We start from the raw sequence: 27,385 nt of genomic DNA on the forward strand, positions 1-27,385 counted from the left end.
CCTTAGACACGGGTTAGTGTATAGCCCCCTGCATTACAGAGGAGTTGCTGCAGAGCTAACATTCACGAGTGTCCTTTAATGCAGTTACTTGTGGCTGTTTATTGGACAAAAATAAATTCCAACTGGCCCATATAACAAATGAAACTCAACTACAAAAATCTAATGATATTTATTTGCACAGCTGCCAGCAAACTCACATGCACCATGAGTCATTCCAGATGTGGATAAAAACAAAGTCTGTCTGTGAAAGTAAGTTTCCTGATCCCGAGGAGACTTGGTCTGGGAGAGGAGCTGCACACTGACTTCAGCTGTACTCAGAAGAACAGACAGGTTCTCCTTCAAAGGGGGAGGGGGAGAGGAAGAGCCATTTATTTATTCCTGAAAAGAGACGAGGTAGGAAATTAAAAAGCTACTATACAGCTAGACATACATATTTTAAAGAGAAGGATGCTTTGGAAGACTTTGCTGCTGCTGCTGTTCTATTACAGTGCTCATGCCACTGTGACCCACAGATGGAGCAGAGGTAAGATTTAAACATGAAAAACTATTTAAGAGAAAACTTTGAGTTTGTAGATTTGGTCTGAAATTATGTTCCAATATACATATATATACAATTTGTCCCTCCCAACTCTGGAATTCTTCTTCTGTATTAAACAGGTCAGCTAAATAATTATATAGACAAATAGAAAAATACACATGCATAAGTGCATAAAGGTAAAATGATATATATGTATTCTATTATAATACAAATAGATATAAAAAAAATCCCAAGAACCAAAACTACATTATTTTCTCACTTTTTCCTTTCTCTCTCCTTCTCCTTTTCTCCTGCATTAACAAAAATTATAGGTCATGAAACCTTAAAGCAAAAGCCTTTGCAGTCACAGGTCGCATAATCTTCTGCTCCACCAGGCAGATACCTGGTAATAGTAAACAGAACAATGCCTGGGTTGTGCAAGGTGCCTAGAAATGCCTACGACCCTACCCTGACAGACTAGCACGTACAACATAAAGCAAGCTACCTGCAATGTTATCAGGCTTCAGCTGCCAATATGACAATATATAGTTGTGACATATTGGTATTCAAGTGTGTGACAGTAACCTATGAAATAGTTGGGGACTACTGGATTGCATAGGACATGCTTGATTAAAAGCTAGTGATGATGTCTTTTCCCTTTTTTGTTTTATTTTTGCCTCCGGTATTTGGCATGGGTTCGGTAGCTGCTGGAAGTGGAGAAAGGAAACACCTCCCAAATGATATATTTGGTTCTGATATTGAAATTCACAGATATTTAAAGGAACCAGAGGCTGTTAAAAAATCAAGCATTCGGATGCCCCCCTCCCCACTCCAGTCTCCCATGTCTTCCTCATTACAGCTGGTTCCTTTGTAGTCTGCTATTTGGGTTTGGTTTTGATTTTGTAGGGGAGGCAATGGCTGAATGAAGCAGTGAAGAGCTAAGGCTGTATGAATGCTTAATTGTTCTTTACAGTTAGTGGGGGATCTCTGACAGGGCATTGACCTGGTACTCGGAATGGCAGGTTCTTTCCCCAGCTTTTCCATCAGCCTATTGGATGACATTGGATGAGTCATTATACCTTCATGTAGCTTACTTTTCTCTTACTGTATAATAGAGGTAATGACAACAATTGTCATCATAAAATCCCTTAATTCTGTAGATAAGAGTTTGTCTTTCCAGGGATGACACATAAAAAGGTGAGGAAATCAGAACTAGATCTGCATGTCTGAAAAAATCCAACCCTACCTTTTGGAAGAATGAGGCCACCTTACCTATGAAATGGAAAAAAAAGGAAAAAGAAAGGGATTCATTTCCATGGAATAATCACTATGCAATTTAAGGATGTTCTTCACTTTTGCTAACACATTTATTTTAATTAAACAACACCACCACAACCCTAAAAGAAATCCATGCAACTATTAAAGTCCAATTTTAATCATCATGAATATTTAAAGGAAAACATCAGAACTGTATTGTGCCTTTTGGGAAAGCAGATTTTTTTCAAGCTAGAAGCTCTAGAGCTTGATTTTTGGAGACTTCAGAGGGAAGAGAAGATTCATTTCCTGTTGCGATAAGGAGTTCTGTTCTCACAAATATTGTATACAGACGTCTGCTGAGGAGGAAACCAGATTTCTTCTCCACAGCTGCTGAGACTATTCAGCTCCAAATGTGTTTTAGAGGCATGACTCCTTCAACAATAGCTACTTCAGAGAACCTCCACTCCCCTAAACTATCTATGTGTCAGCCCAACCAATCCCATCTGCAGTATCTAGATGGCCAAAGGACTGTCATAAATTTTGAATTGCTTCGAAACCTGAGAAGAAATTTGAGTACCGAGGCATGACACACCCTTCTGCACACTCAGAGCTCTTGCCTCCCTCCATAAATGACAACTGGCTCTTGTCTGGCTTAAACCTCAGTCATTTAAGTCTTACCCAACTCCTGATCTGAGTTTTGCAATGGAAAAGCACACAGATCAGCATCTGGTCTGATGGAAATGAAAGACAGATCGGCGTATCATCTCCATGTTGACTAGTAGTCCAGATTGTTTAAAAAACAGTAGGACAAAGGGTCCTGCTTTAAAAACCAACAGTGGTTGTTTGCAATAGAAATGAACAGTCAATATTGGGTAAAACAAGGTCTAGCTTTTACCGTTTTCTCACTAGGGGGCACTGGGGCAGCCCTGGATGCCCAGACCTTGTAACCAAACGTTTAAGCTTTGGCTCAGCAAAAATGTCAGGCGTGAGGAAAGATGAACATACTTGTGCTGACTGGTGAGTGGGAACTTCAGACTGCCACCTCCTTTTTCCCTTTGCTTTTATGAGCATCAATGAATGGAAAAAAAAAAAAAAAAAAGCATTTCTGGCAGGAAAACTGAGCACTTTTTTTTCTTTTTACTCCCTCAGCCATTTGTGTTAAAAATCTCACACACCCAGCCTGCCTAGATCCAGCTTTGGACATTGGTCCAGAAGTCACAGGCAAAGCTTGGTCCCTAGGATGGACATGTTCAGAATAATAAAGAAAAGGTCCTGAGTGGTGATGAAATAATTTACTTATCATCTCAGGTTTCGTTGAGCCTCTTGTAGGCTTAGCTGTATGGTATTACCCTCTCAGATTTTGTGAAACACCTGTCTAGGGACAAAAGCTAATGTTAGGTCTCCTATAGGTTTCATAGGTTTCCTGTGAGATAGTATAGATGAAGTCATATTAATTTCTGAAGGTCCCAAATAAGAATTCCAGATCTTAAGAGATGTTTTTGCTGGAGAAGCCAAGGAACGAATCCTGTTCTTTGACAAGAAAAATAAACAAAAAACCTCCATGCATCTGTAGTAACTGGAGACAGCGTCGCTGCTTGCCACCCTGTTCCATCAAACTGCTCTGATGAGTACCAATGCATTGGAGAACAGAAGTTAGCTTCAGATATTCATTATAAGAATTGTCTGTTCCCTGAGGAGAAACCCTAAGGCAGTCCTTATTAGCACATTTCATCTCAGCTGGTTGTAGTTTATTTACTGTAAGGGCTTCCTGATTCAAATAAATGACACAAAAAACAGTAGCATGCTTGCTACATGGTTGCTCAGGGAGTGAAGATGCAGTATAATTTCTTATGTTTGTGGCTTCTTGGACAGTGTGAAAGCAGCTGCAATGGTAAGCTTCCCCCTCAGTGGAGGCTGGAAAAGGAGATGCTGAAAGGCACAAAATAAGAAGGTAAAACTCTTTTCACCCATCAGCGAGAAAAGGATGTGTTAGCTATGTTAGCACCACTGAGGTTTCATGCTTTTGGGCAATGTCTGTGCTGTGCCTTCCAGACCTCAAAAGCAGAATTACAGTCACACCCTGATCTATCTGGTCCACATACATTATTTTGTACCCAGTCTCTAGTGCTTGGTGAAAATCAAATGGTTGTTCCATAACACCAGAGGAGCAGTTTGTTCTCCTTAGAGGCTTTCTGCAGAAGGAATTACAGAAGGAAGAACAGAAGGCCCATCCTCCTTGATTTCCCCACAATAGTGCAAACTTTTAGTATTTGCTCTAGTGTTGTGGCAACTGAGCTTGTGAGTTTGATGGAGCAGCTGCTACATGAGCAACATTTGCAGGCTGCTTCTGCTTGTGGGCTTAGCTGCAGCAGGCTGGCAGGTCTCCAGTGCCGGGAGAGAGAGGACTATGTACAAGAGAAAGAATACTGGCTTTTGCTAGAAAGCCAGCCAGTCTTTTTATAAGGGAGCAGTGTTTAACATATTCTGTACTCTGTGATCATTTGCTACATACCAGGTTGCCGGTGGTCTTGCCATGTGGGCAAAGGATGAGTGCCTCTGAGATTAGGGCATGCACTGCATCCCCACACCTTTTGACCTTACTTGCCTCTCTTCCTCCCATCTCGTATTGCATCCTTATAGCCAGGCACTTCTTTCTTCAGCAACTTCTGGGATTCCACTGCTGACAGTAACACTTGTTTGACTTTTTTTGGCTTGGACAGCACAAGCAAAGGGAATGTGGCCTGAACACGGCATGTAATTACAACACAAATGGTCAAACACATATACACATATGTGCCCGGCGGTCCTTGAGTATACCAGGTTATGGTCTTGGCTTATTTAGGACATGCTGAGGTTTCCAAAGGTCTGGTCCAAGGGTAAAAAGAAATTATACCAGCTGGACCAGCTGCAAGAACTTTTTAGAATGCAACATCTATTTAACCTCCTTTATTTTCCATAAAGCCATTGTTATCAAATTCTTAAAATACATAGTGCACATGAAACAATGAAAGATATGAAATGTTATGAAACAGAGCCAACTCCGTCTAAGCCTGGCTGGGTAAAGCATGTTTCTTCTTATGGAGAAAATGCAGTATTTCCCTTTTCTCTGACTTCCACATGATCACTTGGAAAATTGCCTCAACTGCCCCAAGTTTCCTGCTTGTTGGACCCATTCCAATGACCTCACTGGAGCTGCAAAAGGCTTGATTGATCTGCTGCAGAGGTTTTTCCCACCTACCCCGAGTCTGTTCCGTAGGTTTGTACCAGTTCCTGGGAATGCATGTTTGTAGGCTGGAGTGTCTTGGTCTGGGGGTTTATTTGCCTGATACAAATTATTACTGCACCAAGTATTGCAACTGTGCCTGTAAAGAGAGGGAGGCACTGCCCGAAGGGCGGTCCAGGATTGAAATTCAGAGGAATTAGCTTTGCAGCGGGAGGACCTGAAGAAGGCAATTTATATACCTATGCTTTTACTTCCTGAATTCCTTTGCAAAGAGCTGTATAAGAGATGAGTATAAATGTACATCATAGACCTAAAGATAGATCCTTAAAAACCAAATTGTCACACACTGTAAGTAGTAGGAAGGAGGCATTTGAAAAATATTTTCTACCCTTTCAGAAATTAGAAGAAAACAAAGACAAAAATATGTTTGGAAAATATTTGAGAATTAATGAACTAAGGAGGCAACTAGGATATCTGCATGGCACAATGGTGTGTGGAGCAGAGATCACAGACCCAGGGCTGAGGCAAGCTGCCTGCTTTGCATGTCACAGGACAGTGCAGGGACTCTAGCTGGTGTCCCAGCAGGGTGATAGTCATGTACATGGCATGTGCCCAAGGGAATGAGCTCTGCCTTTCAATGGGGATCACCTGGTTGGACCCAGTGCCACACTGATATGGTCATACTGCTTCTGGATCTGACATCTCTGGCCTATGCTTTGCTGTGCAGCGCAGATGTGGCTCTCCTGTTCCTTGTGGCAGATCCCTTGGGCATCACCCATTGTGGCAGTCTGAAGCTATTAAACAAAGTGCTATTGCAGGAAGAGCAGGGAGAGTACTGAAGAAGGGGCTGAAAATGGATTAGTTATTAGTACCTGGGAAAGCTGCTTGGTGTTGCAAAAGGTAGCTAGAATATAACAGTCTCTGAATGGATTTAACCTGCGTAGGATAAATATCCAATAGGGTAGGGCTGCGACTGTAATCAAAATCCTTTCTAGCATGTCCTGGTTCCCCAAATGCTCCTTTAGGGGCAGACTTATTTAATTCAACTTGCATGGAGGATGATCCCTGAATCAGAATTCACAGTGGATACCTGAAACAGAAAGACATACAAAGGATGCTTAAAAAAATCAAAGTTTATAATCTCTTCTAGGCCAATGATGCTAAACTGTGATGAGATCAGAGGGAGGATAGATTATAGAAGCTTTCACATTTTAGTTTAGATCACAGATGGATATTGTACTCTATAAAAGCAGTCATGCTGTTAGCAAGGAAGGATTTAAGTGATTCTGAGTCTCTTTTCACCACAGGAAGCAGCTAAAAAATGGCTAAAGCTTAGAGCTCATACAGTCATAAACTGGTTGACAGAATCAAAAGTTAAAACGAGGAAGGAGCTAGACAATTTTGAGGAAATCTGGGTAAGCAACAAGAGGAAGACACGTGAGGTAAAGCTGTTGTCTCTTTGATATATGCTAGACTGAGTATGAACTATTAGCTGAAAGTGGCACCAGTAGAATCTCCTCAGTGATCCCAGTTCCATCCCAGTACTGAGGACTGGCAAGTCAATAAGACATTTGCTGCCACTTTGGTAGTTTTTACAGAATTCCTCCATACTGTAGTGTCCCATCTATTTTCCTCAGTCCCAGTATAGAACTGTCATGGGAACCGGATCAGTTTGCACAAGGGTCCTCATGTCCCAACAGAAATCCAGCTCAGAAGTACCTCCTGCCATTCAAATCCCTCCTTTACACTTTCACATGGAAATAGCTCCCTTCACCTTACCTTTAACAACCACCTGACTGCTCTTAATGCATGCTGTTAAGCCTATGTTCCCTTCCATAGGCAAAGAAAGCAGCTCTGTTACGAATGAAATAACTCATATACACATGCAAAGACTGTAGAGCAGTCTGTGAGTCCCCTCCTGATTATCTTATACTCGACTGCTGGGTCCAGAGACCCCACTGGTACCTGGCATTATGCAAACACACAGAGTAAAAAAAAAAAAAAATCTTTACTTCTCCAAAGAACTTTCAGTGTAATTAAGGAGAGGAAAATTTAGCATCCCTTTCCGTTGTGAGGCACAGAGTAATTAAATCACTTGCCCCAGACCTCTTCAGGATGACTGTGTGCATGTAGTTCTGTATGTTGTTAATAGTGGTGACCTTTTTTTTTTAAATTCTGTTTCTGAAGCATAAAGTGCTTTTCTAGTTTTCATGGGGTAGATGATGCCAGATTCAGCAGGAGTGTAATGACTTCTCAGGCAGAAAGAAATCCTGTCAGAAGCACTGAATAGTACAATGTCATTGAAAGGAAAGTCAGCAGGTCTTAATGAACATCATCAGGTTGCAGAGGCTCTGATTACTCGGATAGTGACAGGCAAGATGTAAATTGCTAAGGTAAAGCACTGAGTGGTGGAGCAATTAACTTTGCACTCAGTGCCTGTGCTCGGGTTCAAGACAGGGTGGGACCCATAGAACTGGCTAGGGTGCTGGAGACAAACACTGGTGCTTGCCGACGTGCACAGCCTGCACCTACTTTGAACTCTGCAAAACTACGTGCTCTCCCTCTGCATCCCAGTGATTCTGCTGAATGGAGCTAATTCCATCCAAGATGCAGAGAAGCTAGCTGGGTACATGGACCCGGCTGCAGCAAAACAGGGTTCTGTGTGAGTGTCTTAAAGTGGGCAAACCAGTCTGCTCCTTGCTTTAACTTTAAGAGCACTGAAATGTGCAAACGAGCACCACTGAAATCAATGGGAGTTTTGCCAGTCTCAAGAGTGAGGCCACAATCTTGGTCATTATCTGGAATTTGGTCTGATTGTTAACCCTGATTGTTAAAATCTTCCAGCCCAAACACATTATTTGTTGGTTAAAGTGTTTTTCAGCCAAATGGTGCTGGCATGGGTAAAGCTCATGCAGGTCTGCTACATGGATAGCTGATGGTGGGATGCAGAGGAGGAAATGTATCAAAAGCATCACAGAAAGAAAAAAAAAAAAAGCAACTTGAGGATAAGCTGCAAATAACACTTGTGGGGAAACATACAGAAAAAAGTCCCCAAGGAGGCAATCATCTATGGGGTTTTCTTGCAGTGGAAGGAAAGCAAGCAGAGGAAGGGATCCCATATGCCTCCTGTGTCTCTCATTACCCCAAAATCCTGTTTTATTTGGCTATTGCTATGGCAGTTTTATTACATATACCCCACAGCATACTTGCTAATACAGAGACATTAAACTAGCTTGAGTCTGCACCACAAGTCACAGGGCTCCCTTGCCTACTCAGTGGCTAACCCTTAGCTGGTAACTCTTTTTATCCCCCCATGAGGTGCTCCAGGCTGCAGCAAGAACCTGACTTCTCTTGTCTCACTATCACAGTGCTTATGGCAGGGAGAGCTCAGTGCTGAGCTTGAAACTAAGAAGAATGTGAGAAGGAGAGGAGCAGAGTTAAATATTCCCAGTTTCCACAAACATTCCTTTCCTCTGGTGAAAGCGTGTGTGGGGCCTTTCCTGGCCCAGTTTGCCGGTTAGGTTTGGCAGCTCCCCAGTTCCCCTGAGATAGACATGCATACCACTCATCCTCTGGAAATTCCTCCCCAGCCACAGGGAAACAGGTCACCAGCCAGGAGCCAGGCTCCAAACTCACTGAGTCTCTCTCTGCTCAGGAGGAGCCAGGTGGGTAGCTGAAAAAAAGTCACTGAGAAAGGGAAAAAATGAGTTGTTCAAAGCTCGGAGGTTATTTGGGAGGAAATGGGACAGTAGAAGGGCAATGCTGCACTGCAATCTTGTGTTGGAGATCCAAATGCACAAGGTCTTCTGCCATGCCTGTGTGACACCCACCCCCCCCACCCCCACACCCCCTTTCTGGCATGGCACTGGGGGAGCAGAACACTTTGGTTAGGTTTTGCCTAATTGTGAAGAGAGTAAACTGCACTGGACTGGATGTGGATACCTGCTGCGAGCCAGAACATCAGGATTCCATCATCTCCATCTATTTGGCAGGTGGTGGCATGCCCCAAACAGAGTTGATGCATCTAATCTCTCCTCTGTCTTGGAAAAAGTACAGACTTTCCAATCTGGCAGGGCTTATTTGAGCCACAGAGAGGAAGACAAGAGAGGCAAAAGCAAAAAGCAGAGATGCTGAGAAAGAATAGAGAAAAAGCTGGAGGTAAAAATGGCAAATGGAAGGAAGTAGTATGAATGAGAGGAAAAGAGGAAGAGAAAGGAAAAATGTGGAGAGAGAGAAAATGTCATAAATATGGATGGGAAAGATTGAAGCACACATATGTTTAAGAGTAGGGTAGCATTCACCTCCTTGTCAGCATGGTATGCATCCCCATTTGAACCTGCCCTTCAGAAGATATCTATCTGTCACAGCTGGTCTTCATCTTATCCATCTGCTTCCCAGACTCATGGGATGGTTGCAATTCTCTGGAGCTGGCACTGCCTTTTCTCACGTAAGCAGGACTCCTGTTTGCTTCTGGTCCCCATCAGCCTCTCAGCACATCAGGATGTTGAGATACACTAGTCTGGGCAATTTACCACCAGTCTCAGTGTAGAAGTCAAAGTTACTGCTACTGAATCAGCAATATGTTGAGGTCTCTGCACATCTCTCCCTGCCTCCCCGCCCCCCAACTTTGAGCTTTCTAAACTATGTAGGTATGAAAAAAGACTCTCCCCACTGCCCAAGAAACAGCCCATTTTATTCCATGGAAGCTGCAAGAAACTTGCTCTTTCACAGGGCTGTGGGGCTACAGCATTTCCTGTTACTATCAGTCAAGCTTTCCCATTAACACCAGTCATAGAAACAGTGCCACAGATGCATAAGTCCCTGTTTCTCCCTATCAGGCCCTGGAGGAAGGGATGAAGTCCTGCAAGCCCTCAGTTTCCTCCCTGGTTTTCATAATGCTCACAGCCATGACACTACCTTTTTGTTTTTGTCTGGCTCTGAAGAAACACAAAGTAAATGTTTATTGAATTTATTTATTAAATGCAGATATTATGTCTGAGGGGACTGTTCATGTCTTAAGTCCCCTCTTAAAATAAAAGGCATTTAAGGCATGCCTTGTTTTTATTTACTGCAATTGTTCATGGCTTGGCACTGAACAAACTCCATTTCCAGTTAAACACTACTTGTAGACATCTTGATGTAGAACGGCATGTGTTAAGTGAAACCATTCATTTGTCATAGTCTCAGCAATTTCTGGTTTTCTGGATTGTCATGCCAATTGGGCAGAAAGTTTTGGAAGGTAATAAGACTAATGATAAAAATGCACATGCTGCTTGTTTTGTTGCTTTCTACTATATGGGTTTTTAATAAAAAGAGCTCAAAGGGGTTAACCTACCTTGACTTGTACTTAGCAAATCTAAAGCTCAGTTGGGTGCTCACAGAGATAAAAGGATAGAAAAGTACCCAAAGATTTTTCCACACTAGGGTGTCCCATAACAGGAATCAGATACAATCAACAAAAATCAGATACAGTGAGGCCCAGTTAGGCTTAAGTGGCAATGGGCAGCGTGTGACTGCCGTGTTGGGCTCTCCAGCAGAAGGAGAGATGGCCCTGCTTCCACACAGGATGCCTGGGAGAAGCCAGGAAGAAATAAGCAGGCAGCATGGTGCCTGAGCTCAGCTCAAAGGATCCCGGTTTCAATGAATGGGCTACAGATACCAGGTGTCCTCTATCAACCATCAAGAACAGCCAAAACCTGCTTTCTGGCCCTGGCTTGGGGTTTTTAGCTGCGTTATCTAACCTTTCTGCCTTCCCGTACCAGGTCGCTGTCTCTCACTGTGCTCCATCTCTTCCTAAAACCAGCCCTGCTGCACAGAAGGAAGACAGTAGCCACTTGGCTGAGGTCTGGGCAATGCTGCATGTTGTGGATGGAGGGAATCCTCCAGGAATGCAGAGAGCTGAGAAGGGGTTTTAGATGTTTAGCAATAGGACTGAGAAAGATGAGGCAGTCGCAAGCTGGCAATCGCACAGACTGGGGGCTTGTCTTGCCATGGTGCTGTATTTCTCATGTTCACAGCGGGGAAATGCTGTGGGCTCCAGCTGATGAGAAGTCTGTCTTTAAAGACTCTGCCTGGTAAATAGCTAAGTGTTAAGGATACCATAAGACATTGTATTTCCCTAGAAAGACACTCCTTTTCTAGCCAGAAAATGTATTTATGGAGCAGGCTGTTGGACACTTGCTGGGAATTTCTGGATGCCCTTCAAACCCTGAATGACTAACTGCATGTGCCACAGACCATCAATCCAGCCTGCATCCAGTTATGTCAGCCCTAATCTCTGTGCATGCTGCTCACAGCAAGCGTGGTCCAGCTGAGGTGAACTCCAAAGGTGAACAACACTTGCACATATATCCTCCGAAGGAACATATAGGGACTCTTAAACAAAATACCACCATCAAAGCAAACAGCTCAGTTTCTACTTGCACAAATTTGTCAGTGAGGTAAATGTAACCAACTCATCACGTCTTAAATACTCTATACCCCTCCCTCTTTTCTATTTACATGATCAAAGATGGAAGCGTGTATCATGTCCAGCTGGCTTTTCAAACCCATCTATGATGTTCCCCAGGAGCTTTTCACTCCTGGTTGAATTCATGCTGCCAAACAAGACATAAACTGTCAAAGAAGCAAATGTATCTCCCCTGATGCCTCTGTATATGAATGCTGCTGACCCAAGGCTGGACCTCAGCAGCCTCTGAATGTCTGCCTGCTGAGGTGGAAAAGAGTGCTAGTCCTTCTCACTGCAATTCAGCTGGGAGCAGCTACTTGAACATACTGTGGTTTACTTACCAGTTTTCAAAACCCAGTGCACTTCCTTATGGGTGCTTTTGTTGACGAAGTAGCACATATGTTATTTAAACTAAGTTATAAATTACCTTCTGCGTGTCCCTTTCACAACAAACTGGAGTGCTCACACCAGCCTCTCTCTGTAACCCAATGCAATGGGTAACAGCTACTAATCCAGTGTGTCTGAGCTCAGCCATGACAAGCTAGTTTGCTTTCTGCTTCATCCTTAATATCTGCGCACTGCTCAGAAGTCAAAACAGAACTTTAAGATTACTGGGGCTAGCATTTAGAAGTATAAATAGGGGGACAAGGAGTCCCTGCCTTATTTTGTGGCCATACTAAATGTCAATCTACGTTTATAAATTATTAGTTGTATTAGTGTACTCCAGTATCTCAGACAATGATTACCTCTTACCTATAGGCCAAAGACCAGTAATAAAATTCCCCTAATATGACAAAAGGAAGTCATGTGAAGAAGTTGTAAAATGAATATTGCATGTTCATAACCAGATGATCTCTATAAGCTTACCTGGGAGACCATTATCATTACCAAGCTGAAAAACTGTCATGCAGAATCATCACATGATGAAGTCTAGTTTTTGCAAGGAGTGCTTCTCTAGGCACAAGACAAGACAACAGACGTCAGATTGACCAAAAAGATTTTTCATTAGCAGCCTATAATGACAACCCATGGAGTGTATACATGCTGGCAAAAACTTTTCAAAGTAAGCACAATTCATTATGCAAGCTTCAGAGTGTTTGAATTAGTAAGAAGAAAGCCCAAATCCAGGAAAAGACAGGTTGAAATTTACAATGCGAGTATCACAGCAACTTATCTAAAGTGCTTCTCCACTAATAATGTCTTCTTTATCAGTCCCCATGCATAGAGGAATGAAATCAAAGAATAAATTCCCACCTGTTTGCAGTCAGCAACATGCTAGAGGTTTTCATTGGAAATCAAGTCTTCCTCCCTTTCTCCAAATTTATTCTTCCTAAGTTTAGAGCATGAGGTCATTAACATTTTTTCCTTAAACATTTACTTAGACTATTTTCCTGTTAGCCAAAATCTATTTTACCAGTTCAGCTCAAAAGACTCCAGGAGAAGAGAATGTATGGTAAGGAAGAATAACACTGAATCAAATACATGGGACAAATTGGCAGGGTCCTCTTGGGCTGGGAGCCATTGAGAGGTGGCATCCATAGGGGCAGGAACTGCAGCAGTGAAAGATGTTGAGTTTTGAATTTCCATCAATTTCAGGATGAACTGGCAGCATTTTGTGCCTTTCAGGTCCCACTCCTCAGAAAACAAGATATTTGGGTTATTTTGTTGGCTATAAGAGTTCTGTAAGCCTGAATCTAACCTTCTCTTCCCTCTGATGCCAAGTGTGCCTTTCACAGCACAGGGCTCTCTGTGACCTAGCTGCTGGCAAAGCAGCATCACGGGGCTGGTGGTGCCAGCTCAGGTCATCTAAGGACCTTGTCCACAGTGTCCATCTGCCTTTAGCAATTTGCAATCTTCAAGCTTCTGGCAGGGCTTTCTGTATTTAATGGAGAATCCAGTTGTACGTCAGTCTCAGCTTTATTTCAACAGACTGTGAAACCTTAAAGATCTAGGAATAGTCAGATTTTAGGAGAGCATGAAATAACAAGGAACAGTGGAAAAATAACAGCTTTGTAAAATAGAAATCCCATATGTGTGTTTGTGGAGTGGAGAAGGCAGCTATAAAAATAATCCATTTTGCATTCATCCTTCAGATTTCTTTGCTGTTTCCAGCAATATCACAAAGATTGTCTTGGCCCACCATTGCATCTGCACACACTGAAATCCACTGATTTTGTGGATGATGATATTTGAGTTCCATTAATTTTTTAATATTATTTTCATGCAGATGCAGAAATTAACATAATGGAGCCCAGACATTCATGCAGGTGTGAACTTGACAGAATAGATGCCTTCTCACAGTGACCCTCAATCACTGCTCCAGGAGAGACATGTGGTTCCTCTGCCCCTTAGCCAGGGATACAGCACAGTTTTTCACCTTTCATGTTCTGCTCAGGTGGCAAAACAGCTGTACCAGTCAAGTTCAGAATCTAACCTAAATCTATCTTCAGCTCTGAGTTACTTTATCAGACTTCTTGTCTTTATCATCACTACTAGAAAACATACAGTATTTTGAAAAGGCATTGTCTCCAGAAATAACTAATTTCCTGACAAAAAGGACCCAGTATCCCCCCTGCTTTTTGTCTATTGGGCAAGGATGATTTATATGCTTTCTCCATCCAGCACATATTCATGTCATTAAGAAAACCAGCAGCAGGTGCACTGACATTTGGAGCTCAATGAACAGCTGGAAAGGCAGCTGGGGTTTCCCTGTTTTTGAAGAACAAGTGAAATCCCAGAGCAGAGAAAGCAGAAAATTGGGATTTATGTATTCTCCTCCTAACAATTTATTTCAACTTGGATGGGGATTTGAAGGAAAGGGAAAAACAATTCTGGTTCTTTCTAATTTAAGCGAGAAGAAAAGGTTAATATAATGTTTATTCCTCCTCAGTTTTGAGCTGTGATATTGATACTTAGTGAGTTTGAGGAATAGCTTGTTGTTTCACATGTGCTGCTATATGTGGGTGACCAGTTCATAGACAAGTAAAATAATAGTTTGTTATTAGTCCAATAACAGTTCCTAGATCCACCGTCAAACACTTGAATTTACTTGCTAGTTGAAACTATTCACAGATGGCTTAAGTGAATAATTCCAGGGTCCCCATCATTTCTTCTGTTTTTCTTCACTTCAACTAACAGCTCCATTGATCTCAGTGGGACAGTTCCCATAAAATAATTCAGCACAGGACAACTCAATCAACAATAACAAGAAACCTCCACTATTTTTCTTAATCTGCAGATCATATGGCCATAGATTTTAAAGTCAGAATGCCCATGTATTTTTTCAATTTGGTCACCTGCACAGAATTTCATGTAGTGTCCCTTTCAACAGATCCAATGCTTTGTGTTTCATTAATGCATACTTTCTGAAAAGGCAGACAGGTCAAACTGGAAGATATCATAAGAAGGAAATCTGCTAATTCTCTTGTTAGCATGTAGTAGGGCATTTCCATTCTCCCAGATAAAAAGGCAAGGTAATTTCAAAGAGAGCTCCTAAATCTAGAAGGTATTGGTTGTTTAGATAAAGCGCTTGATATTGTTCCTACTCTCTGAATAGACATTTTATGGAAACTAGTCATTGACAACAGTTAATACTTGGACTGAAGAAACTGAAATGTCATTTGTGATAATGAAATAAAATTCATACTGATTTCTTCTTGGTCTGTTGTTCAAACTGGACCTTTGATTCCTTTCTCACCATACAGTCTTGGAATAAATTTTAGATATTCTTTGTGCCAATTGAATTTACTCTGTTAAAAGTTTGGGTGGATGTAAGCATAAAAGGGAAAGTGTTTGGCAGCTAGTGGCCCTGCAGCCAATCCTCACCTCTAGCAGGAACAATGACTACCCTAGTTGAGGTGGCCATCCACAGAAAGGAGCCCATGAGCTTGGTGATTAGATCAAGGGTGTGTAGGCATGAGGAAGGGCTTCTGCTTTTCCTAACTAGGGCTGATGTCCATCCTTATGTCATCTGAGAACTGGAATCATTGCCAAATGTCCTAAGAGCAGTTGAACCACACTTGCACTGGGAGTTTCTCACACGTAGGAGCGCTGCTGGCGTAGCAGCTGTGAAGGGGAATGAGACAGCTAAAATCTACCACTCTTTTTTGGTTTGCATTGTCCCTTCACTCATGACCAGACAGATCCCTGGCTTGTCTCACTGTGTGGCCACATGGGTGTCAGCACAAAGGGAAGGAGGGAGAGCTTGACTGGGGGGCAGGCACCCTGGACTGCCCCTTGCAGCTGCAGCTGTGATTAGGTCAGCCTCAGCAAAACAGTAGCTACTCAGTCACCTTTGCCTGCAAGGAAACCAAGGAAGCCTGACTGAAAAAGAAAGTACAAAAAAATGTAAAAAGGCCATTCTTAACTACTGGATGCCTCTCCTCTGTGCTCAGTGTCTCAGCTCTGTGTAAATACATACCTGGGAGGTGGTGCAGGGCTCGAGCCTTTGGTCTCTGTGATGCTAATATACTAAGGGCAGAGAACTGGAGAGAGAGATTTGGTTTTGAAGGGCTTTCCTTTCAGAGCAGCAATAGCATGATCCATAGAGCTCTTGGAGCTGTTGCAGCTCTGTCTTTTCCTGTGTAGCAGAGCTCTGATTTCCATTGCTGTTGCTCCATTGTTCAACAGCAGAATTGGCCACTTTGCTCTGCTCCTAGGGTCCTTCCCCATGGCTGAGCACTGAAACCAACACCCGCCTGTATTTCTTCCCTCCGTCACTCCCTTCCTTCTCTGTTTGTTCTTGGGAGAAATGGAAGTAGATTGGATCATTATATCCCTTCACTTCTTCATTTGTAAGAAACATTTCCAAACGTGTTTAATTAAGATTGCTTTGTGTCTTCCCCTTGCATAAGGACTGTTGTGAGCAACACAGATAGGGAAGGAGAGGTGACCCTGCAATGAAGACAGGGATATAAAGCACTGGTTTATTTCCCAACTGTGTCTGAAATTTCCTGTGTTACCAAAATTGCTTATTGCCTCTGTGTTAAACCTGTGGAACTGGGTTGACATTTCCTTTCTTTATGGCTGCCCTTCATTCATATAGTGTTCACCATAGCCTATCCCAAGTTCCTGGTAATATGGCAGCAAACTGAAGGATAACAATATATTTCATTTACTTCTTCTTTCCTTCAGTTTCTCTGTGTGCATTTTTTCTCTCCACGCCTTCTGCAGCAATTTTACTCCAGCACATTAAAGGTCTCTTGACTGACTGCATCTTTTTTTGTAAGCATGAATAATTCCAGGTGGGGACCCCCTCCTTATGACCAAGAGAAGAATAAATAACACAGCATACATTGCTCCAGGCTGGGAACAGGTGAAAATGCTGCATAATGGAAATTCCATCTGAGGGAATAAATTCTCAGACCATTTTAGTTGGTTGATGCTAGTCATATCTTTGAAACCATTTTACTTAAATCATAAAAGAAAGAAATACCCTCTGCCTCTCACAAACACTCAGATGCACCATTCCCTTCTCTAGCAATATCCATTTCTGTAAACATAAGGTTTTTTTGGTCTTTCTAATACACCTTTACTTTTCTTACTCATGCCAAGTAGCTAGAAAGGCTACTACCACTCTAGTTTTTATATAGAAACTCTGTTGCACGTTAATCTGATCTAACACATCTCAGGACATTTATGAAGCACAGAACTGTAGGTTGGAGTGGGTTCTGTTTTATGGAACTGAGACACCTTTTCAGAATAAGTGTGTTTCTTAAAAGGGGACCAATGAGTAAAAGGTAACTTTGAAAAAACTGATTATGTGATGAACTAAGGAATTTAATGCAATCTGGTTTTAATTCTAAGTGTTTTAAACTGATTTTTTTTTTTTTTCTAAGAACAGTGTTGCTTGTTGCCAACTTTTGTAGGGAGATCTACTTTCTACATCCTTATTGACAAAACTTAGAATTTCAAGATGGAGCTTTCTTCTTTTAGCCATTCTTTTTGTAATTACAGAAGACACAAATGTCTATTCTCACTGTTAGCCAACAGGCAGGAATAAAGAGAGACCATTGCCACTATTAATTTTAGTCTTAGGAGCTAAGATAGCAAGGATATGGAGCTAAAAGTAAGAAGAGGCAAAATTCTCTTGGTAGCTGCTTTTAAAAATGTGCTAGTTCATGTTGGTTTGTAATTAAAAAGTCTTTTCCATCTCGCTGCTGTGTTCTCTTAAGGGGCATTGGGATTTAATCTCCCAATAATGGAGATTTAAATGTATTAAAGTTGGAATGCACAAGCCTTTGCATTGCACTTGTTGTCATGGGAGCTACTTATGTGAGTAACTGCAATTTGAGATACAAGTTTCAGAAGCTACCCTATAGCACTGCAGTGTTTTTTCTTTGTCTTTCTAGGTTTTTGTGTGTGTTTCCCTTATTTTATTCCTCTTATTCTTCCTCAAGCTTCCCACTCTTTCTGTTTCTCCTGTGCTAGGGCAAAGTGTTCAATGATTTCTAATATAGCAGTTTTGATACAGAAAAGCAAAAAGTCAGGAAGCGTAGATGAGCTATTCCTGAGCACGCTCCATTGCCAGGTTGGCCAACCAGAGCTCAGGTTCTGCCCTGGCAGCAATTGCAGGCCCAGGGCAGTATAAACACCTCACAGATGGTGAACATGCATCCCCCTGGGGATAAGGCAAGTGCAGGACAAGAAGTAAAGAAGGATGGGATTACTATGCATAAAACCTGTTCATCACTTATTAACACTGTACTTTTTGTTATTTACATTACTACTTTCACTGCCCACCACACACCTTTCATAGGTCAACACCACTTCATGCTGGAGGAAGCAATGCTTCTGGTACCAAGATCTGCTGCAGGCACAAAGCAGGTAGTTGCTCAGTGCAGCAAAATATTTAGCATCTTTGATTGACTGTAGGTTGGTAAGGACAGGTATTTCAGTCAGCCTGAGGCAGTAAATTGGGGATAGTGAATTGTTACTCTAGCCATGGAGCAACTCAGCATAATGACCCACCAAAGAGTCATCTGACAGAAATAAAACTCTTTACGTATAAAATATAGTTCTGGTCTGATTGTAAACCCTCATAAGCAAGGTGGTCAGAGATGAACATGAAACAAAAAGCCTTTATCAAGGGTACACAAACTTTGACACTCATGTCCTCTTCTCTTCTGCAGTACATGGTCAAGGAGAAATGTAGAGACTGAGTTCAAAACAATGCTTCCCACATACTGTCAAAGAAAATCTTCTTGAGAGCATTTCAGCCATTTGCCATAAGATCCAAAGCAACAATGACTTCTAGTAACTGTCCAGCAATCTCTGCAACAAAATAGGTTCAGCCAGCCCAGATCACTCACAATTTCTGCATGGCATTATAGTGGCTGCTGTGTCTGCCTATACAATCAGCTTGTGGACAGTGCTGAGTTCATTCGCTTTGGCAAATGCTTGAATTCGTCTTGAAGAATCATCTTCATCTTTCAAAGAAGTCAGTGCTAGTGAGAAAATCTGTTATTAGGTTATCTACAAATGTCTTCTCTTGACAGGAGCCTCTGGGTGTGCTGAGACCCATTTAGTGCAAATACCAGGTAGGTTAGAGAAAAATGTCATGACACAAGGAAAATTTCCAGCTCACTAGTGGAACCAGCATATGCTCCAGGCTGACTATCAGCAAGCTTAAAAGGGTTATGCATCTGGCCCAGGAGATGGCTTTTTTGATTCTTGCAGAAGCTGCCATAAAAAAAGGCTGAGCATGGCCACAGATTTTTTTTTAATTTGCTTTTCTAGCCATGTGATGTTTAAGCTAGGGAAAAACTCACACCACTGGAGTATAATTCAAATGTTCTGTTTCTCTGGGCTTGTTGTAGGATGGAACAAAACAACAATAGCCAATGAATTTATAAAAAAAATGTTTTGCATGCTTTACCATGCCTTCATGAACAATATCCTATAAAGTTTCACATTTTCCTTTCCTTTAATTTAGGGGGCATTATGCATATTTGTTCCCATGCACAAATGCACTCACAGCACTGAACAATTATTTTGTAGTAAACACTTTTATTCTCTGCTTTACCAAGAAGATAAAGCCAAATAGGGAGAAATTGCTGTCATTATAATTTGGGATGCATTAACTTCTTTCTACTGAGGTCTAGGAGTCCTGACTTCAAAAGCTTTGAGCAGATAAGGGAAACTTTTGCTGTGAGGGATCAAGCTGGATGTACTGCTGAGCTTGTAGCAGTTTCTCACTACTAAGGGGTGGTTGTGAGCTTGCGGTAAAAAGACAGTTGTGGTGGTCTGAGAGGATATTGTCTTGCACAGCCCTGTTAATCCCCATTACAACTGCTGGTGAACACATGAAGGAGCTTCAGAGATCGCTTTTCCTTTTTAGGTCCATCACTGAAGAGGAACTGCTGCTGCCTGTGCAACCACTCTCTGCCTTGCGCTCCCAGAAATATGGGGCTGGTCCCAGGAAGCCAGTGATGCCCAAAGAAATTATTTTTATGAGTTTTTCAGAGTCAGGCCCTAGTAATCTAAGACAGAAGGACACAACTGGCAGCCTGCTGACTGAATTTGGCTTATAGGACAACTCCAGCTGGGCCACTGCCTTTCCCTGAGCCAACAGGCGACTCTGCTTTGCTTTGCTTGCAGGAAGTCAGGAGTTTTGGCCCACAAGTCCTTCTTGTTCCTCTGCTCCTCCTGTCCTTCATGAAAGGGGTCCCACTGAAGCAATGAGCTAGTCCTTTTCCATGCCGCTGAAGTCAATCAAAATAATTCCTACTGAGTCATGACCCCAGTGAAACTGTGTTCATGTCCTGGAGCCCCGGGGATCTGTACGTGCTTTGGAGCGATGGCCTGCACAGGGCTTGATTCATGCTCTTGGCTTCATACCTTTTCATAGGAGAAGCAAAGGGCATTGATGATGCACAAATAATTGAGCTCTCCTGCAGCTATGCTCTGTACTTATTGAGCAAACACATCACAGGCAGCAATTGGGAAATCATGAGCAGGAGTGTGGACTGGAAAGCAAAACCAAACATCTGTACCATCGCCAGTGGAAAACCTGGGAGAGGATCACAAATGTTTATCATGTGGCTAATGAGGTCCAGAGAATTCTGGCACAGTTCTTAAAAAAGGCGAAAGCATTTTTAAAGTAAAACTATTGTCAGCCTCAGATGTGATGCTATGTTTAAACCGTAAAGACATTTCTAAGCTGTCATGAGCTAAATAGTTAGAAGCAGGCCAATGAGTTGGCAAACCTGGCTGCAGCTTTTGTTTAAAAACCTGGGTAGTCCTTAAGAAGTGGAGTTGAGTCAACCGAGCCATAGGAGACTGGACGGACTCCTGCAGTGACTGGTGCAGAAAACAGGGACTCCCGCACCACATTTTGATGGGCACTTTTAGCCATCCTTAAGACTAGACTTGTTGGCTGCCCACCATCTTCAGGCACAAGCAGTGGTGCACTCCAGGGCACAGGGGTTCCAGGTCACACAGGTGGGCTGGCAGCAGGTGGCTGTGCTCAGGCACACTTCTCCCATCCACCTCCAGCCCTGAGGCCTCGGTGGGCAGCAAGGGAGGTCAGATCAGGGAGCACTCCTAAGGCCCCTCTGAAGAAGGGATTTGGAAGAGGATGAGCCTGGTGGTACACCGATAGATAATAGAAAATGTTTTCAGTAAGGATAATCAAAACCTTATTTTTCCTACCTCATCTCTGTGGATCATAAGCTTTTTGTTATGTGACTGTTCAGCCCTTAGGACAGAAGCACCTACATCTCCATTGGAGATGTCCTGACACATTTGTAACAGAAGTGAAAACAATAAGAGTCTCTCCACTGACTTCAGAGATAACTGGATTGGGCTTCCTCTGTCAATACTGATTAGGGATCTGTGCTCCTCAGACATTCATGGCTACTGCCATTGAAACGAATTGGCTGCAACATCACCATAAAATGACGCACATTGCTCTGCATCTTCCTATGAAATAATTGCTTGATAGCTTTACAGGGAACTCCCTTGGGAAAGAAAATAGTAAAGAAATGGTAAGTCACAGTATTACTCCTCTGCTGTTCTTTGATACTGTCCAGCTAACTCATGTCAGAGATGGAAGTAAATGCAGGAAGAAGTCAAGTCAGCAGATATGTTTCAAGTGGAATTTGCAATCACTAAATGCAGAAACTGGCTGCAAATCTTTCTCTGTCTCAGCTTTTGTGCTTAACTTACATGTGTGTTAAGTCAGTGTAATAAAAATCAGAGAATGTTTGCTCTAAATGCTCACACAATCGCAAAGAAACTCATGAATTCATGGAGAGGACTGTGGAAGGAGTGATGGAGGAAGGATTTGACTACTGTGCAGAAAGAAAGGGAAGGACTGAAATAAAATGTGGATCAGGAAAATCAGATCACTGTGACAAATATAAATGAGCTCTGAAAGAGTTTATGAGTAGAGTCTCTAAGAACTGTAACAAAGTTTGATATGTTTTGGGAACAAGATAATGAGATCAGGGAGTCAGTGCTAGCCTGGTCCCTACAGAGGATGGCATGCTTCTGATACGCATACAAAGTCCTTTCTCACAATATAGCAGCTCAGGCTCTTGTGCCTTTGAATTTCCTAACCTAATCTCTGTCATCCTGGGAACAGCTGGGTAGGAAAACCCAGCTGCTTTCTGAGGTGTTACAAGGGATTCAGCAAATCGATAATATGGCATTTATTTTTGTGCAAGTCTTTCACTGAGGCTTTTCTGGGTGAGTGGTGATGGGCTGAATCTGATGACTCCTAGCTCAGCTCCATGGTAGGAATCTGCACTTGGCCTGAGAGCTAAAAGCGGTTGGTGTGATGACAATAAGCATAACAGCATTGAAGCAAGATGCCATATACACCTTTTCCATGGCTCAGGGAATATTTGAGATGTAAAGCACCTGCGTATGTAGAGGTACTCTGCACTCTGAGGCTGTTTCCACTGAAAGGGCATCTAAAAGAGATAAAAATGAATCGTCATCATTATGGGCTGGATTTCTGCCAGCTGCTTAGTAATTAGAGTTTTAATTGCCCGGTAATAAAAGTTTTAATTACTCAGCAATTAGTGCTTGAAGTTTCAAGTGCTTCAGATGCACTCAACTGCATTCTTGAATTGCCAGGAGTGAAAGATGGAATAGCTCCAGTGTGCCTCAGCAAAGCTCTGAGCAAGAGGGGTGAACATCAGTGATGGAGCAGCAGCAGAAAATGGGTATAGCCCCAGTTGCCAGTGGTCAGCCAGGCACTCTCACAAAGCAGAACATGCAGGCAGCTTGTGAATTTTCCCAAACTCACCCCCTCCTTGGCTGGACCAGAGGAGATGCTCAGGTGGTAAATGCATCATGCTGGGGAAAGGCTATTACAGAGACCAAGTCCTTTTCAACATCTTTGTTCTTTTACTTGGTGCATTCATTCCTTCAGGCTTTTAGTCATGTACCCTGCAAATATTATTTGGTTATTTAAACAAGTTTTAATCTAAACTCACATGGATCCAATAGGAAGCACTTAGCCCTGTAGGTGTCTTACCAAAATGCCTGAAACCCATCCCTGCAGGATGCATTTACAGTTACTAGTATCCAGCAGCAGTATGTTTATTGCAATTCAACAAACTATTTTACCTATACTAGGTTCCCTAGCTAATTCAAGGCCAAAATACCCTTTGCTGGGTCAAGCATGAATTACTTCATACCTACTGTTATCCCAATTAATTTTCCTTATGCTAGATAGTAAAGGTCCTAATTAACACAATCTCTGAGGGCCTGGTTTCTTTCTCCTTGCATTACTTGAACTTAAATATCATTAACAAGTGAAACTTTGACAAAGTCAACAGTTGGCAATGGCCCAGGAAACAGGACTACATTTAGGCTAGAAAGTTTATGCCTTTCAAAAGGTGGGTTTTTTTTCCTTTTCTAGAACTGGTTTCCAAATTTAACTATTGCTAAACAACAGTTACGGTTGAGAAGTAAGTTTTATGAGGAAATGCACCGATAGTCACATAAGCACAGCTTTAAAAAACCCTTCCTGTTCCTGAGTATTAGAAAAAAATCCAACAAATCCAAACCACTGTTACATAAACATTAACATCTAATTCATATACACATAACATGAAACAAAACAGGGTTTTTCCCCTCTGCTCTGAAAGGAACTGACACCTTTTAATAGTACCTAGTTACCTGGTCAGTAACCTAGTTAGTAACTCAAAGCATTTACATGATCTGTAATGTAGCATCAGATGGCTTCTGTACTCCAGACTGTACAGGTCATTGATTCCACAAGTGTTCTACCTCACTGGGGTGCTGTGCTCAGGGGGTATACATATGTTTTCTGTCTCATTTCCCTGAGACAATATCTGTAGTACGCTTCACAGTGGTGAATACCTGATCATACCAGACTTTGTTTTTTCTAGCTATAACACTGTGAAGTATTAAAGTCATAATAAACTGGGATTCACCTCATTGAATGTAGCTGTCTTGTCTCAGCTGGTAACGGGCTCAATGAATAGACATAGGCATCTCCAAAGGGTGAGTCACTCCTTCCACACATATTATGCCCAGGACAGATGAGGTGACATACTCTCTAGAGGAGCTGTCTCTATCAACGAAGGAGAGATGAACTTTTAGACAGCTGAAACCAGGAGAAATGTAGAGTCTTATAAACGTGTCAGTAGGTGAATGGCCTGAAGAAAGAAGGCTATGTTGAAGGTCAGTATTGATTTCCCCTTGCAGAGCCAGGAGAATAACATGTATTTCAGGCAATGTTGATGTTGCAGTTATCATTATTATTCCTAACACTGTGGCTGCCTAACACAGAGTCCCAGGCTTCAATTATAAACCACTCTGTATTAGAAACTGTATAGATATAGGACAAACAGCTAACCTCCATCCATAGTAGATTATAGTCTAAGCAGTCCATGCTGCCCATTTTATTTACTGTGAGAAGTCATACTGTACAGTAAGTCTGCAACAGGCAGTTCTTTGGTTGAATCTACTATTGAAAAATGCTTCCTCTTTTCAGTGTTTGCCATCCTATGGAACCTCTCTTTTCCCATTATTATTTTCCAGCTATGCTTTTCCCCGCTGCTCAGCGATTCAAGAGGTCCTCAGCTGCCTTCCTTAACCCAGTGCTACAAAACTCGCTGGAAGATGTGGTCCTGCTGTATGAGGTTCAGTATATGGGAGCAGATGGTATATTAAGCCCTAACCAAGACTGGGGTTACTGTCCACACTGGGGTTATGTATTATCTGTCTTCAACTCACTTCTACTCATCCCAGCAGTAAACCTATTGCAGACTATGTAATAGCTCACCAGAAGGGAGGGAGCAGACATATATATGATAAACTCAGCTCTTTCAGCACTTAAGCAGGCAGCAGTAGCCTGCGTACCTCAAATGTGGGTTCTAGCTCATTGACAGGCAAAATGAAAACCAGAGCAAATGGCTTTCCACTGAAAGAAACTTTCTTCCAGAACAGTTACGTACTAACAACACAAAGCATTTAAATTTTTTTGTCTAAGTCTCAGTCCCAAATTATTTGTTCATATCATTAAAGCAACGAGTATTAGTCATTGCAAAGTAATCTGAAGAGCATGACTGTTTCAATTCAAAATGATTCAGGTCCCCTCTTTCACAGCAGTGGAGACTGCAGATGTAATGCACAGTCTGGAACAGTGTCGTATGGTTAGCTAAGGGAAAGTGGCCCACCTGAAGAAGGTGCATGGGTCAAATCTCTCTATCCCACACCTTGAGAAACTGGGATTGGATGTCCAAACAGGGGAGATGAGCTGGGAAGCCACTGCTGTGCTCTTTCATGCAGAGCCAGGCCACCACTGGTGTCTCTGGCAGAGTAAATGGCCTTTCCCAGCTGTGCTGCTGTCTCCATCTTTCTAATCCCTACATGGCACCAGTAGCAACCCATGCCTGTTTTGGACAGCAAACTACCTGCTTTTTCCTTTTCCTCCCTCCTTTCCCCATAGCCTGTCTCTAATTTTCCCAGGTAGGTAACACAGGAGTCCAACATTCACATAGAGACTTTCTGGTCTGCCCCACCTCCAGCCAGTGCAATGAGAGTTTTGTCTCCATTTGACCTAAAGTAAAGACCTAAGGACATGTTGTTAATTCACATTTACTCTGCCTAGAGTCTCTTGGAGAAGATAAATAGCTTTCTGTGTTCTGATTTTGTACCAGTTTCTTTTAGCCGAGCTTGACATTGACAAAGGTCAGAGGATCTCCATCAAAGATGAGGAACTCGCTTCACTGAGGAAGGCTGCTGAATTTGACACCATCTGCAATGAGATTATCCCCAAGAGCATCACAGAGATCCGCAGGCTGAGCAGTAGGCTGTCTTCCTACCCAAGGGTCCTCAAGAAAGAAGACTTTGAAAGGACAGTGCTGACTATGGTCTACACAGCCTACAGGGCTGCTCAGTCCCAGGGGCACCAGAAAGATGCTTGGGTTGAATCCTTTGTCAATCTTTACAAAGCCCTGAAGCACGACTTGATGCTCCCATACAACAAAGAGCCATCACAGTGGGAGACTTGATGCAACAGCAACTCAGCCACCTCTTCTGGTTGATAAGGGACACATAGGACGTCCTCCACTTTATTCTGTAAAGAGTTTAATAGCCTGCTTCATGAAAGATTATTTGTTTTCTAGCTCCCTCTTGTGGAATCCACTTTATAGTTCCATGTTAAATAGGGAAAAATGTTATCTTCAGTCCTGGGAATTCATTTTCTGTGCTGGCTTGGAGGCACATTCTGTGGCAGGCAAAGAAGGGAGTCTGGTGTACGCCCCAGACAGACATGCCCTTTTTTCATCCTGTGGGTTTCCTATAAGCAATACATAAGTATACTATTCTTATGTTCACATACCTATGTGTATGTGCTGGAGAATGCCACTTTTCTAGTTGGGGAAACAAGTTCATATTTTGGCTGTCCAATAAAAGAATATTATGAAGAGATACAAAGGCCCTCTGTAGAAGGAAGAGGTTTCATAACTGTCAGCCTTCAGAAATTATGCCAAATATTATTCATTCCAAATATTCTTGTAAATAAGCACTGTCTGATTCACTGCATTTGGCTGAGCCAGTTTTTAATTGCAGTAACATTTGCAGAAGACAAAGGGCATTGTGAACACCAGAAGCAAACAATTCTTATGAATATATTCCCCACTTCTAGAGCCACACTCCCAAGCAGTCTGCAATGATTCTTTTGTTATTTGCACATGACTTCGTTTCTGCTCCTTGTTTTTGAAGGGAACATAGATTTGTCCTTAGTGGAGTCAAAGGCAAGACAAAGGCCCTGTTTAGTTTAATGATGACACATTTTTCCTGGTTCTATCACTTGAATGTAGGTCATTTAAACCTGTGCTTCAGAATCCCCCTGAGGCAAGGGAGGAAGGTGCATTAAAACGTACCTGGTGCTGAATGTAGCAGTGTGGTTCATTTTTGATCGTAAATTATATATTCACTTGTGTATATGTGTGTGTATGTTCATGCATGTGTGTGCACTATGTGCTGAGTACATGGTGGAATCCTAAATTGTTCAGTCAGGGAACAATTGCATCCAACCACTTAGAAGAAAAGGCCATTCACCAATCCAGTGGTGGGAATAATGAGTTTGCGAGCAGTGGAAAAGCAGTACTTGTTTACAGCAAAAACTGTTTGTAGAAATAGTGCAACTGATTATTATAAACAACAAAAAAATCATGGACAGAAAATGGACAGAAAAAGAAGATATATCTTGTCAGACAGATGACTAGCAATGAAAAATCCAAGCTCTTCTAAAGCAAATCCCCTAATTTTTGTGAACAAGTTATAGGAACTCTGTTTCTCTATTGATATTAAAGGTGCTTCTACTTCCAGAGCATGGGAAAACAGCTGAACATTTATTTCATCCTTTCATACCAGCACTCTCTATCTCTATGTTTGCATAATATCTTAAGGACACAAGCCCAAATCACAAATCCCTGAGGCTGTAAAAGAGAAC

The 27,385-nt window shown here is 42.2% G+C and overlaps 1 protein-coding gene across 1 annotated transcript; it reads left to right on the top strand.

Moving 5' to 3' along the window:
• The first annotated feature begins 447 nt into the window (after positions 1-447).
• FAM180A (family with sequence similarity 180 member A) lies at positions 448-25,940 on the top strand. The gene is made up of 3 exons (XM_009480038.2): positions 448-523; positions 24,466-24,566; positions 25,587-25,940. The coding sequence occupies exons 1-3, from the start codon at positions 448-450 to the stop codon at positions 25,938-25,940; spliced, it is 531 nt and encodes a 176-aa protein (XP_009478313.1).
• The last annotated feature ends 1,445 nt before the right edge of the window (positions 25,941-27,385 follow it).

This window comes from Pelecanus crispus, chromosome 1 (genome assembly GCF_030463565.1).
Source record: "Pelecanus crispus isolate bPelCri1 chromosome 1, bPelCri1.pri, whole genome shotgun sequence".
In the NCBI taxonomy this organism is placed as follows: Eukaryota; Metazoa; Chordata; class Aves; order Pelecaniformes; family Pelecanidae; genus Pelecanus; species Pelecanus crispus.

Bases quoted from the DNA above. Each gene is read 5' to 3' on its own strand.
- FAM180A (XM_009480038.2), top strand. From the start codon at position 448: ATGCTTTGGAAGACTTTGCTGCTGCTGCTGTTCTATTACAGTGCTCAT. The intron at 524-24,465 runs GTAAGATTTAAA...ATTATTTTCCAG, and splicing joins GACCCACAGATGGAGCAGAG to CTATGCTTTTCCCCGCTGCT. The intron at 24,567-25,586 runs GTTCAGTATATG...ATTTTGTACCAG, and splicing joins ATGTGGTCCTGCTGTATGAG to TTTCTTTTAGCCGAGCTTGA.